Source organism: Motacilla alba, chromosome 1 (assembly GCF_015832195.1).
Source record: "Motacilla alba alba isolate MOTALB_02 chromosome 1, Motacilla_alba_V1.0_pri, whole genome shotgun sequence".
In the NCBI taxonomy this organism is placed as follows: Eukaryota; Metazoa; Chordata; class Aves; order Passeriformes; family Motacillidae; genus Motacilla; species Motacilla alba.
The window spans coordinates 53,177,543-53,195,424 of record NC_052016.1 but is presented as its reverse complement, the minus strand read 5'-3'; the positions used below and the strand labels follow the sequence as shown (position 1 = coordinate 53,195,424).

At 45.5% G+C, this 17,882-nt stretch overlaps 1 protein-coding gene across 1 annotated transcript; it reads right to left on the bottom strand.

Annotated features, from left to right (window-relative positions):
• Positions 1-8,231: 8,231 nt before the first annotated feature.
• Positions 8,232-11,415, bottom strand: SAP18 (Sin3A associated protein 18). Its single transcript, XM_038149868.1, has 4 exons — positions 11,256-11,415; positions 10,902-11,011; positions 9,372-9,494; positions 8,232-8,711 (listed from the first exon to the last, which is right to left on the bottom strand). Exons 1-4 carry the CDS (start codon positions 11,367-11,369, stop codon positions 8,555-8,557), a joined length of 504 nt encoding a protein of 167 aa, XP_038005796.1. The 5' UTR covers positions 11,370-11,415; the 3' UTR covers positions 8,232-8,554.
• Positions 11,416-17,882: the final 6,467 nt, after the last annotated feature.

The window sequence follows — 17,882 nt, the reverse complement described above, 5'->3', positions numbered from 1 at the left end:
TGTTACCTCTCTGGCAGACAGGTATTTCCCATGCAGCTTCTTTCTTTATACATCAACATAGTATCGGGTGCTATGCATCTGTTTTCTTTGTAGCCCTGGAAGGTGACTCTGGCTCTACTGTGAATCATTTGAGAATGTGCAATTGTTACTGGTTATGTGTCTCTTCAGCTGCTTGGAAGAATTTGCTAGCAGGCCTGTAGGTGATTACTTCCTCTCCTGCTGCTGCCATGTGTATTCTCTTCAGTGCTGGTGTCACTTCTAAATGTGCACATCTAACCCTGTAGTAGCTGACCAAGTGAAGTTCCCAGAGCTGTTTGGCACTCTTTTGGTAGTCATAGTAATTAGGATTTTTTTTCTACCAGCACTTGTATTGTTTTCCACCAGAAACAATACCCTTGTTTGGAGCCAACTTGCTGTTTCCAGTGTCAGCTATTCCTCTAAGTGACTCCAGGTTCTTAGTATTTGTCTTCCATTTGTCTGTCATTTATGTGAGGGTGAACATGCAACACATGAGAAGGGAGAGACTCGCAGGAGATGGGGATAAGTGGATGTTTTTCTGAACTCAGCTCCATGGTTTTTTTTCAAGTCTTCAGGATATGCAAACATCTAGAGAAGCCCACAAACTTCTCCATTTGCTTAGACTTGTCCTGGTTAAAACTTAACAAGCAATGGTGCCTTTTTCCTGCTATTACAGTCATTTTCCAGGATAAGCGTCCATCAAATTAATTGGAGAAGGTGATTTTCCACTGGTTCTGACCTGAGCATACTGTCATTGAAAATGCTAGATTCTGTTTAAAATTATGTATATATTAATGTGCCAGTCTGTGAACTTAATTAACGCTTTTGGATACTAAATAAATCTGTCTCAAATGCTTTGTGTCTGCTATAAGGACACTTATTTGTTCTACCTATCTTCCTCTGAGAGTGAAGGCCACACCTGCTTCCAGCTTTTTCATAGATTAAAACCTGGTAGGGTGAATGCTGGTTCTGGAATTTCATGGCCTTGGAAAGGTAAAAAGTAATCTTGCTGCAAAGCAAGAGGGTTTCAACCAGACAGATTTACCAGTACTAAACAGGAGGGATTTCACAGCCTGCAGTCTCTTTCTTGCCCTGCAGCAAGCCAGATACCCTTTTATCATGGAATGGAACAAGCAGCACTACTACAGACCTTGCTGTATTCCCCCTGCCTTTAACTAATGAAATTCACAAAAGGGCTTAAAACGTCTTTTCCCTTAACTTGAGAACAACTCAGCACTCCACTGTGCTTTCTTCCATTAGGGAAGTGTGGAGCAGTACCTTGCAGTGCTGGGTTTCTCACTGCAAGGTACTTGCAGAATTTTGCTTGCCTATTAAAATTTTCTGCTACATATTATTAACTAATAATTATCTTCAATATGACAATTTCAAAATCTTCTGGTCTACTCAAGCTGTTGTGACATGATACAGGGATGAAACTTTGGAATCAAGAAATGAAGTTGTATGCATCAGTTTTGTTTTTCTTGCCTTCAATATTACTCTAATACATGTAATATTGTTGTTTGTATTTGTATTCTTTTTTTTGTAGGCAAAGCATTGCTCTGAGATAGACAAAATCATGGCAGCAAAACAAAAACTAGTTTTAGTTTTTTGTACTTCGCCTTTGAAATTCTTTTAGGTTTCAGGATGTCCTAAACAGTAGCTTGAGTCATGGGAGGGGTGGAAATGACAGCAGTGAAAGTGTAAGCACAGGAACAGGCTGGCCAGAGAGGCAGTGGAGTCTCCTCTGGAAACAGTCAAAACCCACCTGGATGCAATCCTGTGCAATCTGCTGTAGCATGCGGGGTGGGACAGGTGGGTGTGTGGCCGTCTGATATACTGAAACAACCAAGGATGCAGCCATGGGGCTGGAGGAGGGTAAAAGTCCTCTTATGCCAGTGTTGCTGCTGGAGAAAGGCTCATCCAGCTGCACTGTAAAGTTAATAACGTGTCAAAGTGGGAATGATGCAAAAGAAATTTTATGAGTTGGTTTGTTGTGGGGTGAATCTCTTCAGCAGCATTGGCCTGTCAGTTTGGATAAACAGTAGCTAAGTAAGTAGCAAACAGTGGTTCTGTTAGAGAGAGTCATCACCTGAAAACAAGCAAAATTGCCAGAGTATGGTTTTGTGTTGTGCTTTATTTAGTTTAACTGGGGGCTGCTTCCACTAGAAGCTGTTTCACCAATTCCCTTGCACAGAATTTAAGGGTTGTATGGTTTTACAATACATTCCTTCATTTGCCAAGACATGGAAAGGCTAATTATTTTTGTTTTCTCATCTTGTTTGTCCTTCCCAACAGTAATCTCAAGCTCAGCTTTTGCCCATGTGAGTCTTGGATCAGATGTAAGGGAAGGGTAAGAAAGGAGATCACATCTCTTAGCAGTGCCTGCTCTCAGAAAGGATTGAAGCCAGCACAAAATTGCTCTTCAGTATTGAAAAACATCTAGGAAGTAATCCAAAAAGCATAGCCTTTACTTTTCCTTCATTTGCTGTGGTTCTTAATATTTTTCCTTTTTTTTTTAAGTATATCAAATGCTTCAGCTAACAGAAGCTTCTCTCCCTAATCCCATTTGTTGTCAAAGGAGCATCTCAACTGTTCTGTCCAGGAAGCCCCTTAATAAGGTGGTCAGTGCTTTCTTATCTGGGAAATACTTTGCCTGAGGTTGAACACAATTATGGGTCTCTCAGTGAAATGAAACCTCCCAGATGGTTGTCAAAGGGAAAATTGACAAGAATTACTTCTAGTGATTCCCATTGTGCTTCTATTGAAGATTTTATTAACCACTGGAGCAATAATTGGAGTCCAGGCTTCCTTGTTTTTCTAAAGCACCGTGGCTGCTTTAAGTTTGCTGCAAAATGTCACATTTGCTTTGTTCTCACTTGTCACTATTCAAACATTCCAGCACTCACGGTGGTTGCACATGCTCCATGAATAGCTGTAGCTGGTGTTGGATCTGCCTTCTGTTTTGGGAGCACCTTGTTGTTCCTCACGGGACAATAATACAGATATTTTGGTGTTTATAAGGAGCAAAGACAATATCCAGTGGCCACACTAAGGAACCGCATGTGTGTTAGTCCAAAGGAGCACCATTTTCTGCCAGGAAGCCATTGGCTGATGCTGCCTATATCAACTTAAATGTGAAACCTTATGCTTTTCTTACACTAATACCTACTTTTACAAAGAGGCAGTTGACATAGTAGGAGCTGACCAGATCCAGCAGTTTCTTTGAACTTGTCTTGCCTAACGCAAGTTGAAGAGTTTAAAAAAAAAGTAGCACAAATGTGTCTGCAAGGGAAATGATCCATGGAATAAGATGCTCTATCACACAGGCATTTATCCTGGGGAGGAGCCAAGGAAAGCACAGTTTGCAGAATACCCAGCAGGAAGGTGTTCAGATGCTTCCATAATTTTTGGCATATTGTATTCCTGGCTTAAAGCCCTGGGGTTACATTCTCTAGATTGCTTATGAAATTGTTGTAAGCCAGTCTAGGGCCTTCTGCATGTTTCCACCTTTCCTCCCCCAGCTGCAGGTCCCACACCGTAGGTTGTCGGCTACACCACAGCAGTTGTGGCTGCGGGGAAATCCATTCCTGCTTGCCCAACCATCAGGAGCTAATTACTGTTTTCCAGGATTGTTCAGGGACTGTGCGCTGACCCAAATCAATGCCTGCCTGCAAAGGCATTGATGGTTGTTGAGGCATGAGAAGGGAAAGGACTGGTGTGGGAGCCAGGATGTCCTCCTTCCCTGGCTGGGTGAATCCTATCCTGTCTGGTCCGGCTGCTTTGGTAAGGTTGCCTAAGGCTGTTCCTCCATAATCACTTTGGTGGCAGCTGAAGAAATTCCTCCTCTTCAGGACTGCACTCCTCACAAACACCCCTTCCTCCTCCCTGGGACAACAGCTTGGGTGGTTGCGCACGAATCGGGCTGGAGACAATGGAGGTGCTGGGACCAACCTGACACTTGGAAGAGGGCCTTATGCATAGGTGCAGAGTGGCGTGGTTTGTTCCTGCCCGTGTAGGCTGCTCTGGCTGGTGGGAGATTTCAAACCTTCAGTACTTCTGCAAGCACGTGCTTCCCTTCTCCTTTTCTAGCATTGCCTCCTGCTCTCCAGAGCAGTTGTTTAAGCAAAGGCAGCAGGAGGGGGGCATGTTTTGCCAGCAGAGTCCGGTTGGACTCTACACAGCCCCAGCTGAGCAGGCACTTGGGGGTTGGGGACTGCTGCATGCCTGCTGCTCTTCCTCAAATGTCCTCCCTGAAACCACTGGTGTGGTTTCCCCTCCTATCCTCTAAAACCTAGGCCAGGTGCGGTTTGAGGCCCCTGTTAAAGACCCCCAGGTCTTTTTAAGTCTGAAAACACTACCTTGTGTTTACCTGAAGCACAGCTTGGGGAATTGACAGCTCAGCCAGCACTTGGAGGAGCTCACCCAGAGGAGCCCCTGAAGCTGTCATTTACACTGGATTTTCTTGCTGAGTGTTGAGGAGGTCAATTGAGTTTTTGTGTCAGGTTGTCTCTATTTAAGCTTGTCTGTGAGACTGGAAATACCCCAGGGAGGGTCCCAAACACCCCAGCCCCGCTGAACCCAGCCCCTAGGCAGTTAGGACCTTGCCCCACTGTGCCAGCCAGGCACCTCCTCACCACCGACAGGTGTTTGTGGCCAGGTGCACAGCACCCCGTGGGTGTTTTGCAAGGCACATTCCTCGAGGGGAACTGATACTCTTGTTTTTAACCCATCCGAGTTGCACAAAGCCCAGACACGAGGGCTTAGACAACAGCAGATAATTGGATTGTTTTGGTTTTGGCAGGTTGAACCTTAGCTGTTGCATTACTTATAGTGCTGTTCTTTGAATACCACCCTGGCTGTCATCATTCACCTGCTCTGACACGACAGCATTTCAGAGACCTCCTCATTTTTCCTGCTTTCCAATGCAAAAGTGAGAATTTGCTGATAATGCTTAATATGTTCCTGCTGCATCGCAGTGTTTTTGCTTTTGACCAGAGCTGTACAGTAAAATATAGTTCTCCACAACTGCTCCAGTCAGATAGCAAACACAGAGAGAGGACTATGTCTGGTGCTGCCCAGGTTATTAAAAAAGTGTGTGAGTTGTACTCGCTCTTTAAGGAGGGAATTAACCCCCACACCAGGCCCTCTCCCAAAAGCATTGCAGAACTTCTATCAGGCTTGTGCTGCCTCTACAGGAAAGGAGCTGGTGTTCTGATGCTGTAGTCCCTGTTTGTGGACGTACATATACCTGTATGTATACACACTTGCATGTGCCTGTACTGCAGGGGTGATGAAATCAGGTGACTGTGAAAAAGTATTTAAGGCCTGAGCATGTGGAAAAGAATCTTTTGTCCTCCCCATATTAACTGAAATCCTGGCTAACAATCTACAGTGGCATCAATATTTATGTAAGGTGTAACAAGGTGATGGTGCTGGAATTCTTGGTGAGGAAAAAAAATAGCATTTTTGATATACCTTCTTTTCTGTTTATTAGATTAAAAAAAGCATTAGTTTAGGTGCATAAAATGAGGGGGGAAAATTAGAACTAAGAGTCAAGTTTGTTTGGGGAAGCGCAGCAGAGTCCTTCATGACAAGCCAAACTTAGGCAGGAAAGACACACCAGAAGGGACAGGAAGAGGAAGAAGTCCCATCTATGGGAACAGGGCAGCCTTCAGTGGGTGCTACTGAGGGTAAAAAAGAAATTAGGGGAAGTTACCTTGGTTTTGTTGCTGGGTCTATTTGACTGTGCTGCACCCCAGAGGCAGGATGTGGAATGCTTCTGGCCTTGCCAGGGAGCCCAGCTCACCAGGCTTGCTGCTGCAGCCAGAGGCCAGGGAGCAGAGGCTGGAGACCTGCAGGAGCGATCTGGGTGTTTGTCACTGGTTAGAGGCAGAGAAAAACAGCCCTCTGAGAAAGGCCAGGGAGAAGGGGAGGCCTGGAGAGACACCTACAAGGGAGGTAGGGGTAGGTGTGGTATCCCTGGCAGGGCATGGGCAGGAGGCGAGAGCTGTCTGGGCTGCCGGGCAGGGAAGGGATTACCTCTGAGAAGTGTCCGAGTCAGGAAGCCTTTTCTGGAGAGCTGTCATCCTAGTTCTTTGCCTTGCTCAGCTGGGAGACAAAAAGCTTTGGAGGAGTGGTTGCTATTGACACTGTAGATATGTAACAGAGCTGTGTCTCTTAGGCCTTTAAGGATCCAAAACAAAAGGAAAACACCTTATCCAGCTGCCTTGATGAGGGACAAAAATTCCTCATCAAATTGCTGCCTACAAAGCAAATGCTGTGGATTGACAAATTTGGATGAAGTGCTGTCTACACCACTTCCTGAGCATCCGGGATTGTTCACTGTTGATGACCATGTTGTCATTTCCACAAACCACAGTGCTCTACATATTTTGCTCTTTTTAGGGACTGACATCCCTCCTCAACTTTTATAGTAGCTTTCAGAGACAAACACAACCAGGTTACTGGGACTGAATCCCTTCCTGTGCACAAGGAGCTCAGCTGGTGACAGCTTTCACTTCCCTTTCACCTCTTGCCACATCTGGATGGTTGTACCCTAGTGCTGTCTGCTTCCACAGCTGCTGCCATCAGCTTGGATTGCCAGCTGATATATATTGATATAGGAAACCCCTAACCTGAACTACATTCTTCTCTCAAGTTCATAATAATAAGCTCTGCACTTCTGCATTACCTTTCTGTATGATTTGAGGGCAAGAGATCCCAAGAGACGTTTATTGTGAAACAGGTAGGGAAGAGATCAGCTGACATTTTTACATTCATGGCAGTCAAGGGAAGGTAAATTCCTCAACCAAACAAGCTGAATGAAGTATTTGCTACTGAAGGCAGTTCTGCACTTTTTTTCATACAAAGCCAGTAGATGTTCTTTTTCTCTGCCAGCTGGGCAGGCACCAGAATTCCCTGGCCATGTCTCCCATTCCAGCAGCAAAGTCAAGTCGCTTCCCAGAGCAGCTGAGTCACAGACACAGGCTCCGTTGCTGCTGTTGCCTTTTATAGTGACTACATATAAGAATTATCCTTAAATGCAATTAAAGCAAAAACCAGGACACAAAACTAAGGAAATGCCCATATTCCTGTGTACCTCTAATGGCAGGTTTGTCCTTCCCTTTGGTGGGAGCTGTGCAATTCTGTAATTATACCCTGGTAACTCACCGCACTCATTTTGCAGGACAGATGATGCCCTGGGGCAATCAGAGAGACCACTCAACAGTGGCCTTTGCTCTTCTCTCTGTCCAGGTCTGTCAAGTGTCCCCAACCTGAGCAAGCTTGTCCCTGGTAACACAAGTCCCTGGGCTGTTCCAACACGTGGGTTTCTCACAGCATCAGTATTTGGAGCACCACTACCTCACACCAGAGGTGACTGCGCCACAAAAAAACATCCTGCCCATGCCAACTCTGGCAACAATAAATCAGCTCCACTGCCACTTCAGGCTCAGCACTTAACAAGCAGCATTTGTAAGTGTCTTTTCTTGAGCTTGCTTTAAAAAAAAGGTGGGGAGGACTTTTCAGTCCTAGGGGAGAAGTGACTTAGATTCTGTAGGTGATTCTGCAAATGAGAAACATTCATGAAGACTGAAATGGCAACTCCCTAACTCAGAACGCAGAGAAGGGGAGCAGAAGAGGGTTAAGCCAAGGGCAGAACTCCCTCAGGCTATACTGAACCAAGGGACTCCCGAGAGGGAAAAAATCCAAATCTATATAGATCCCAGTTCATGACACAAAGCACACCTTGTTCTCAGCAGACAGGAACACTTACTTCAGTCCTGGCCTCTGCTCAGGCCTTAGGCAAAGAAGGTGGAGATTCTAATGAGTTACTGCTTCTACTCCTGCCCTTGCCTTGCTCTGAGCACACAGGGGCTCAAGGTGCAGACACCAAGCACCTGGTCCAGCCCAGACCAGCTGGATGCTCCCAGTTAGCCAAGGACAGCTGGACCCTGCTGGAAGACCAGAAGCACCTGCATATCTCAGCCTCTCCCCCTGCAGTGATAGAGGGAACCCTTCTTCATCCCGCTCTTTAAGGTACCAGGTAACACCACACACATCAGTCTTCCAGCTGTCCCATGGACAACTGAGACTCCTGAGCCATCCTTTCCTCCATTTTCAGATTCTAGAAGCTGACTGCTCAACACTCCCCAGCACTATTAGTAACTTCTAATACAGAGCAGACTTGAGCATTGATACACCACTAAACAGTCAAAGGATTAACATCAATTTTTATTCCAAACAAGACAGAACTTCAGAACAACTGTAATCCTCCTGATCATATTTCATGGAAGTCTTTAGAACACTGGACACACTAATTTACTATTCAAACTATAACAACCAGGGATAGGATGATGGCACTGCTGAAGGGGTTTCTTCTAAACAAACTAAAAGTTAGTATTTAAGAGTGAACTTTCTTCTACAATGCTCAGCTTTGTCTTCAGGTGCTTAGCAACAAAAGCAAAAAAATAAGCCTGCTTTAGAACAGCAAGTAGGAGTAAATAGAACACATAATCATACAAAGAGAAGCAAGACTTTAGTAAGGTCTCATGCGGCTTGATGGGGGTGGTGCACGATTTGGAGGAGTAATTGCTATATCCAGGTAGTCTCCTATCTGGAATTTCTGAGACTGCAATGTCATGGAATCATCTGTGCCCTTCCTGCCCGACATGGTGCTGCCGATCTCCTTCACCCTGTGAGTAGCAGAGGAAAGGCAAGTTAGTTATCAGTGGCCATCCCTCCAGATGTCCAAAACAGGAACTGCACTGGCTTGTAACTCCCTTCCCATGCCATTCCCTGCACTGCACAAATGTGGCTGTGTTCTCAAAATGCTGAGGTTTTTCTCTGCAATCCTGGGTGCACCAAGAAAAGCTACACCAAATGCTCTGACAGCACAGAGGAGCCTTCTACCCTATTACGTTAAATACTAGTGAGAACCCCTTACCCCCGCCATACAGACAAAGCACAAGGCCCCACCAGATTCCAAAGCAGGGTACATCCACTGAATGCTGACAAAGATTAGCTCACGCCATTTTGGAAGAGAAACACCTGCTACAAGATCACTGCTGTAACTCAGGTGCAAGACCTACCAGGAACAAAGCATTATCTCAGTTTGGAGGGCCATATTCCAGTTGCCAATACAAACCAAAGCCTTCAAGCACACAGGCTCATGGTTTTGGAACACATTAACGGAGATGGTCACCAAGCACAGTTTAGAGGTGGTAGCAGTCATCATACAGAACTTCAGAAATTTGGTATGCGGGTTCTAAACTTTAAATCAGTGTTAATGAAGGATAATTTACTGTTCTGGTGCTCAAAGTATTCTATTAACTCAGAGAAGAAATGCCATTTACCTATAGCCAGGCCTCTTGAGATCTGTAAAAACAATTGCAAAGTTGAAATGTGTGCCCTTCTTCCGTGCCTCTGGGTAAACTTCTTTCACCAAGCTGGTCAGCTCTTTGAGAGTTGCATCCATCCTAGATTAAACAAACAAACCAAAACGCTTCACACTCTCAAAGGAACAGTAAAAAAAGCTTCCCAAAACGTTTAAGACAGAATCAATACATTGCTACAACTTAACGATGTGTTTCTTTGCCTTGGCATACCCTATGTCCACAGTTATTGATTGCAACACCTGGGAAAATTCACCTTACTGCACACTGGAGGCAACAAGCTCTAGTGCAAATGTGTCTGATTTACTGTGATATTCAGATGAATCTCTTCATCTCTGCATACATTTCAACATCTGCATTTCCAGGTCTCTCTGAAGAGTTTCCATTTAAACAGCTGGAGCCTTTTTTTTTTAATACATTCAAACAAGGCACAGTGTAAGAGTTTCCTCACCTAAGCTGACATCTGTATTAAAATATGGTTATTAACTATTAGAGGAAACGTAAGAAAAGCAGAAAAATAAAATAGCTTTCCGTTTCTGCCCTAGCAGGCAGCACTCCTTTACCAGCCTTCACCCAGAGCAGGGCTACAGCTCATGTCTGGAATTTCAAGAACAAAAGTACCCAGTCATTGCAAGAGAAGTGTCTCCAATTATACAGACTGTACACTCGCTCCAAGCTTCAGGCAACCAAGGAGCAGTGTGCTGACAGACAATGCCCATTCTGACTTCTGCAGATGGGAAACAACTCAGACACCACCAACAGCCTGGACAGAGTCCATAAATTCCACTTAGAAGTAAATTAGAACTACATGCTTTGGTAGCCACAAAAATGGATTTATTCAACTATACAATGTACGAGTTACAACTCTGGCAAACATCATGAAGGGTTTAAAAAGCAACAGAATTCCTTTTCAAAGGCATTCTCCAAAATATTACAAACAAAACCTAACATGTTTGCAATGGCGACTAAGGCAGTTCTCCAAAATAAATCTGACAGTGATAAAAAGCAGCTCTCTGTTAAAGCATTGCTACCTGACCATGCAAAAAGAAAACTCATTACTCCACTCTCAGAAGGGTCTGCGTTAAACCAACAAACCATTCACACAACATTTCAAGCCTTCTGGGACAGCTGCTTCTAGTGGCTCAACGGGGCTCTTGGAACAACACATCCGCATTAAAGGAGAACCTCTGCATTGAGCAGATGTGTTGCGATAACCATCGCCACAGCACAAGCCACCGATTACATGCAGCAGTAATTGGGCACTTGAGGCGCACTAAGCCTCGGTGGCGGAGCGCTGACCGCTGCACAAAGCTGTGCTTCCGCAGATGCCCCCTCTCAGCTGCCAGGCCACAGCCAGAGCCGCTCCACACCAGCGGCGGCGAAAGCTCCCCGGCGTGTCCTGCTCCGACCGGAGCCGGCACAACTCGCTCTGGCCCCGGGGCCCAGGCGAGGCTCCGCGGCACGGCCAGGCGCAGAGGCGCTGCCACTCACCAGGTGTAGATCTGCAGCTCGCTGGAGGGCACGTTGCCGCGGGAGAACTCATCCATGCGGTGGTGCCGCCCATTGTTGGTGGTGAAGACGCGAAGCAGCAGCGGGCACGTCTGGGGGGGTGAGGCGGGGGTGAGAATGAGCACGGGAATGGGAGCGAGGAGCACAGGGGAGGGGAGCAAGATGAGGGGAGCAGGATGAGGGGATCAGGATGAAGGGCCGTTCGCCACGCCCTCCCCCCCCCCTCCGCGGAGGCCTCACGTCGTCACTAGACGCTCGCCACGCCCCCGACCCCCGCTGTCCGCCCTGCAGCGGCCGGCGAAGCGGCGCGGCACTAGCACCCCGCACTCTGGACACCTTCTCGCGGTCGATCGGCTTCTCCGGCTCCTTCTTGATCTCCTCCTGCGTCACCCGCGACTCCACCGCCATCTTGCCGCGCCGCTCCCGGATGTCGCGCCGCGCGCCGCCCATCTCGCGAGAGCAGGGGCGGGGGCGGCCCCGGCGGGGCTCCTCCCCCGGGCGGGAGGCACCGCCCTGCCCTCAGGGAGCCGCGGGAAGGCGCGGGTCTCCCGCTGGGAAAAACTTCGCAGTCCGACGCTGTAAGTTACAGCAGGGTGAAATAAACTAGCGGGGAATCTACTTAGAATGTCGTTTCCCTTAATATTACATTCAGGGAAAAGTTAAATGCATACGCTTCCCGTTTACGGTTTTTTTTTCCCACAAGTGGAATCTTTATTAGGTTAAAATTGAATCTGTGGTTGTGTCTTACAAAGTAAGAGGGAATATATAATATCTGTAAAAGAATACAAAATACAAAAGGATACAAAAATAGTTTTGTGATAGCTTTTTTAAAATGTCGAGAGTTGCTCCTTTCTCAAAGCGGTGGGGGCAGAGGGGCTCAGTTGTTTCCACAGCATTTACGCTGGGATTATTTCCTCTGAATTTATTTCTCCTTTTGAGAGTAAAACAGAGTTAAGTTTCTCTGTAAAATTAAGCAGAAGCGTGCTTGCAGGTGCAAAATAATCACGTATCAGGGACTCAAAGATGTGCTGAGGCTGGAAGGGAGCTCTGGGGGAGGCCGCCCACTGCAAACCCCGGCTCAAAGCAGGATCAGCAGGGGCTGCCTGGGTTCTCAGTGTGCCCGAGGATGGAGATCTCTGGCCAGCCTGCTCAGGGCTCAGTCGCCTTTGCAGGAAAAAAAAAAAAAAAAAAAAAATCACTTCTTATGTCAGTTCGTGCCCTTTGCCTCTGTTTCTGTGGCGGGGCATCACTGAGAAGCCTGGCTGTCAGTCTTGGCTCCCGCCCGCCAGGTATTCCCGCACGGTGAGCCGTCTCCTTTGCAGAGAGAGAGACGGCTCCTTTGCAGTCCCAGCTCCCTCAGCCTGTCCTCATACCGCACATCCTCCCATCCCTGAAGCGCCCCGTTAAGCCGTACTTGATGCTGTATTACGGCTCTGTGCCTGCGCTCCTCACGCAGCTCTGTCGCTGCTTGCAGCGGAGCGCAGCCCGTGCTCCACCCGAGCTATGTCTCAGGGTCCCCGCTGGGCAGTGTACCTCTCTGAGTCAGCAGGCTCGGGGTGCATTTGGGCTGCTGTCCCGAGTGTAAGTCCAGCGCCAGAAGGAAATTCTAAGTTCTGCACCATGCAAAAAGCAGGTGCTTGTTAAGGTGTTGTGTTGAAGTACCTGTGCTCTAAGGGCGATGGGGTTTGATTTCACACCTTCGAACACATGTTTCAACGGTATTATTTATTGAAAAAATATTTAGGGGAGATAATATTTATAATATTTTATATTAGGGGATATAATTTTTATATTATAAAAATATAAAGGGAGATAAATATTATAAATACATATTCACATATTATGTTTATGTGTATATCATAAAGAAGAAAAAGAGTTATGAGTCCATACTACAAAAAAAAAAGCTCTTACATTTCACTCTAATATAATCAACAGTACTTGATTTAAAATGATGATTTATGGCTCACCAAATACAAGATAAGAGAGCCAGCAACCTTCTACAGTTCACCCTCAATTTTTATTAACTTCCTTTTGTAGCAGTCTGGATAGTGTTGCACAGTTTTTAATCTACATTAAGTTACAGCATATCATCATTTTGTTACCATAGGCAATGAGTCAGCCTTACCACCATTTGTGGAATTTGATTTCCCAGGCAACAATTCAGTCTATTACTCTGCTAAAATTAATTATCTCTGCCATGATAATACACACTTTGGGCTCAGTGTGTGAACTACCATTTCTGAAACAAAGGAATTTATGTCAAGTATTGTAATGGAACAGCTGTAACAAATAAAGCACAATTCTGTTACGAATCTGAGTAGTTCCTTCTGCTGGAACCTTTGGAGTACATTATTTGTGTGAAAAATGACACTAGTGGACCCTAGTTTTAAGTAAATTAAAGCATTAACTTAGTATCCTGAACACAATTTATTTTCAGTCTAAAATCTTAGATTCTTATGTCACATGTTTGGAAGCAAAGGTTGAAAATTATTTGGAAATGAAAGTGCAGTGATGTGGCTGCAGGGTGTGGGTTACTCGGGATGGGGCTGTGTGGTTAAACAAGGCATATCACCATAAACGGGGTTCCCACAGATTTCGGCTGAGGTCTCTCGTGTGCTGGAGTTGGTCCAACTGCTTGCTTTTGCCAGAGGAGGGGGATTTGCTCCTGCTGCTTGTCCTTAGTCACGTGATAGGTTTTTCCCTCCCTTCTGCCAGGCTTGATTCTCACTAGATGCTTCCAAATCCAAGTTCCCCAGTTTAAGAGAAAACTGTCTAGTGTGGGCTGGTTCTCTGTCAGTTAATTTCACTTGACACTTTCTGAGCTGATTCCACGACTGCTAGACCTTGGTGCAAGGTGAGTGGTGGGAAGTGCATGTCCAGGAGCAGCTGCAGCATGGAGGGAGAGAATGGGACTGGAGTAGGGTGTGTCCCTTCAGTGGTAGCGGGATGGTTGATTGCTTCACCTTCCCTTCACATTTCCTTAGGTTTTGGGGGTCTCCTCTGTTTGTTCAGGGTCACTGTGTGCTATGCAAAAAATGTCTGTACATGCAAACACGTATATCTATTTAGGGTACGCTGTAAGGAAAATGAAAGATCCTCGCCAGGGTAGTGAGGCAGGGTGAGACTGTGCACAGGAGCAAGTCTCCAGCCTTTGTTGTGAAAAGACCCAAAATATGACTAGAACTTTTCCAGCTGTGAATGCCTGTAGAGCAGGAGACGAGTGGTTTGGAGGCGTGAATTGCCCCTTTACGTATTGTTAACACATGTTCTTAAGGAAGTGCTCATTTAAATAGCAAACTGTGAGTTGTTTGTTGGGGCATCTGAGACAGGCAAGAATGAGACAGGGACCTGGTGCCATTAGGATATGGGACTGGGCAAAGCTGCTACAGCCTTTTAGAGAGGAGCACTGTGGAGCCCATTGGCCTACAAAACATTTACTGTAACTTGTGACTGAAAGGGAAAAACAAAAGGATCAGCTGGTATGGGGTAACTTAAAACTTTCTAGGCAGAACGGAAGGATTGTAGCAAATAACAAATGTCCTTGGGAAGATACAGGAAGTGATGGTGTAGCTGAGCCTGGGATATCAGCCATGGAGGCAAACCTCCCAGAAACTAGAGACATTATAGCATGACCAGAATAAAGAATGCCGCACATTTCAGACCCATGAGTGTATAAAATCTGAGTTCAAGGAAGCTGAGTTAGCCACAGCAGCACACTGATTCCAGGTTCCCAAGGCTCCAGGACTTCTGGCTTACTGGCTGCATTTCTGAGTTCTTTCTAACCAGGACTACATACACCCCCTTAATTTTTCTTGGTTGTATGTGTCTCCCATAAAGCCTGTTTGATAGAGGACTTGGCCTTTATCTTGATTGTGGAAAGTTCAACTACCCTATTCTGGCAACAGCACAATCAACTTTCAAACATCTTTACAATCAATTGAGAGAGCAAAGTCTCAAATTTGATGGAGCTTCTACTGCAAACCAGCTTTAACTGGTGGAGGAAAAGCACAAGCACAACTTCTTTGCAAAGGCAGTCACTGGTACTTCCTACATTTTGTGTCATGGTGGTATCATGGGTGTGATTTTATGTTCAGAATGCCCCATGTGCAGCAGATTTCACTACAGTGTTTTAATTTCCTGTGTTTTGTACAAAAGTTAGTGTGAATTTCAAGAAGCCTAGTGCTTCTAGCAGCACTAGTGCTGCTAGACAATTACACTGTTTTCTTATAAGCTTCAGTTTCTGTTCCCTGTTTTGAGTTTGGATGGTTTGGGCTCACAAAACGCGCTGTAACTCTTGGGCTTCTGTGGTCCTCGTCAACCTGCCTGTGAGCCAGCAGGTGAATGAGTTGGTGCAGGATAGACTGGTGGGGCTGGGATGTAGAAAAAGACTCTGCCACTGGATGTGTAAAGCCCACAGAGACCCCCAAGGCAGCACCCTGATTCAGGAGCACCAAGACTTAGGTACCTGGGAGGAATCTGTATTTGTATATAAATTACATACATGTTTTTCTCTTCTTTTTTTTTTTTTTTTTCTGCAAAGTCATCAGAAGGATCAAAAGCTAATAAAAATGCTTTGAAGCATTTTTCTTTGATTTACTGTTCTACAATATTGCAATTAACTGGTTTCACTGCTAATGTGACAGCAGCACCAGCGAGGCTGTGCAGGTCTGTGCTCGCTCCAGGCACACGGGTGGCGAACGCGAGGCACAGCCACTGCCGTGCCTTGTAAACAAGCTGCCTCATACCTGCCAGTGTAAGACCTTGATTAAAGCTGGAAGTGGTTTGTGATGTTGCCAGATGCTGTAATTCTGCCATTCTGCTATTCCACATCAGGTGTTTCCTAAAAGAGTATTCTCAGGATGCTTTTTTTTTTCAGTTTCAGAAAAAAATATTCAAGGAATAATGTATTAGACAGATAAGCGTCATCACTCACATTTCTGTTACTTCTGTTAATTTTAAATACCAACAGCAGTCTGTCAGAAACCTGCAGCATCCACATACTTTTGAGAAAGAAATTAAATCTGTCAGATATGCTTACTCCTGTTAGAAATATTCCCATAAAGCAAATACACAGGATTGAACAGTAGTATTAAAAAACCCCAAAAAACTCTGCCATTTATCTGCAGTCAGCTGAGACTAATATTGGACACCTGGGCATGTGAGGGATTTAGAAGGATGTCCACACTGCTCCTGAGCTCTGCCACAGGCCTGAGCACAGGAGCTGGGAACAGTGGGGAACTATCTTGTTTTCCTTAGGGTGCTGCTCCCCACAGTGGGCAGCGATGAAGGATGCAGGATGTGACCCTGCCTGCATCCCCTGAGCAGTGTGAGGAGGGAGCTGGAGAGCCACAGCACTTCAGGCTTATCCAGTGCAAAACTGCTCACAATCTAAATCAGCTAGAGAGTACAGCTTATGCAAGAGAGATCCAGCAAAAAATTATAATGACTGCTGAATTTCACCTGGAGCGGATCAGAACAAACTGAACTTGTAGTTGTCAGCAGAGGAAAACAGACTTCAGTTTCAAGTATAGAAAAAGTAACTCCTGATCTGACACATAAAGATGTTTTCTTCTCTATACAAATATCCATTAAGGTGACATGGCAAGGTGTGCTAAATATTCAATTGATTTTCCTGGTGGAGTTGTAGACTTGGTTACAAAATATAAAATTAAGGAAGAAATGTTGCCAGAATCTAAACCTGGATTTCATTAAAATGTGTTGTCATTTCTCTATAAAATACATCTGCTACAATATTCCAGAAATTTTAGACACACAATGGAGTAATAAACTGCTTTTATAACTTGGGTAATACTCTACCATAGATTCCTGATTTCCCCCCTACTGTTTGTCTGAAATTACCTCAGTACAAAAACGTTCATACACTGTGAGGGAGGAACAAATGGGTTGTCATTTCAATCAGTGGAAATTTTTTTAATTGTGTATAAGGTGTGTTTTACAGAGAGAACGACCAACACTGGAAGTTGGTCAGCCTGTAATTCACTGCAGATAGTTAGGTCAGCAGCGTGGGTCCTTGCCTGTGCTCCCTGGGAGTTGTGTTTCCTGGTTTGCCTTCACTGGGCCAACTCCACTACTGGAAGCAGTGGTGACAAACCAAGCCTGTGTGAAGGTTGCTTTCATTGCTGGTGCTTTCCCCAGTTGCAGATGCTGCTGCTGCCCACTGAGTGAATTGACTTTCCCTGGGGACACAGAGGCTGCCTGACCCTCTGCCCCTGCGCTGGCTGCTCTGAGGTGACAGCACTGTCTTCCAAGTGCCCTGCATGGCAAAGCCAGTGTGTTCCCTCGCAACATCAGCAGCTGGAAGAGATGTTCTTAATATTGTCTTCCACATTTCCTGTGCAGACAAATCCCTTCCCTGCCTGCTTCCTGGATTAATGTGATCCTATCCTTGAACACAACACAAAAGTCTGAGAAGGGGGTGAGTGTCTCCATCAAATAGACACATTCCTGTTCATGGTTTGGTGGGAACATTTCCATGATTAAGTGTTAACAGATTAGGTTGATGGTTATTTCAGTATCTTCCCCTAAATATTTGTTATTTTCCCTTCCCATGGAAGAATCATATTAAAGTACTTAGGCTTTTTTTCCTGAAGAGGAAAACTCCGAGTGTACCAACATACACATATTTTATATGCAGCTCCCTGGCTATGCTTCTCTTCATCTTGCCATATGCTCCTAGAAGTTTCCAGTCTGTGGCACACACTGTTCTTATTGAAAAGAGTAAATGGATAAAGATCCATTTACTGAGAACAGGTATTTCCCTCTCTGTTTTCTGCCCCAGTATGATGGATCCTAACAGAAAGAACCTCCTGTGTCTGTGGCATTTCACACTGATTCTGCAATGATGAAGGAACTGTTGACAAGTAAATCCTCTCTAGGCAGCCCCAGTAGGAGGCATGTTTATTTGGCTTCCTTCTGGGGCTCACAGAGCCCCATGGAAGGTTT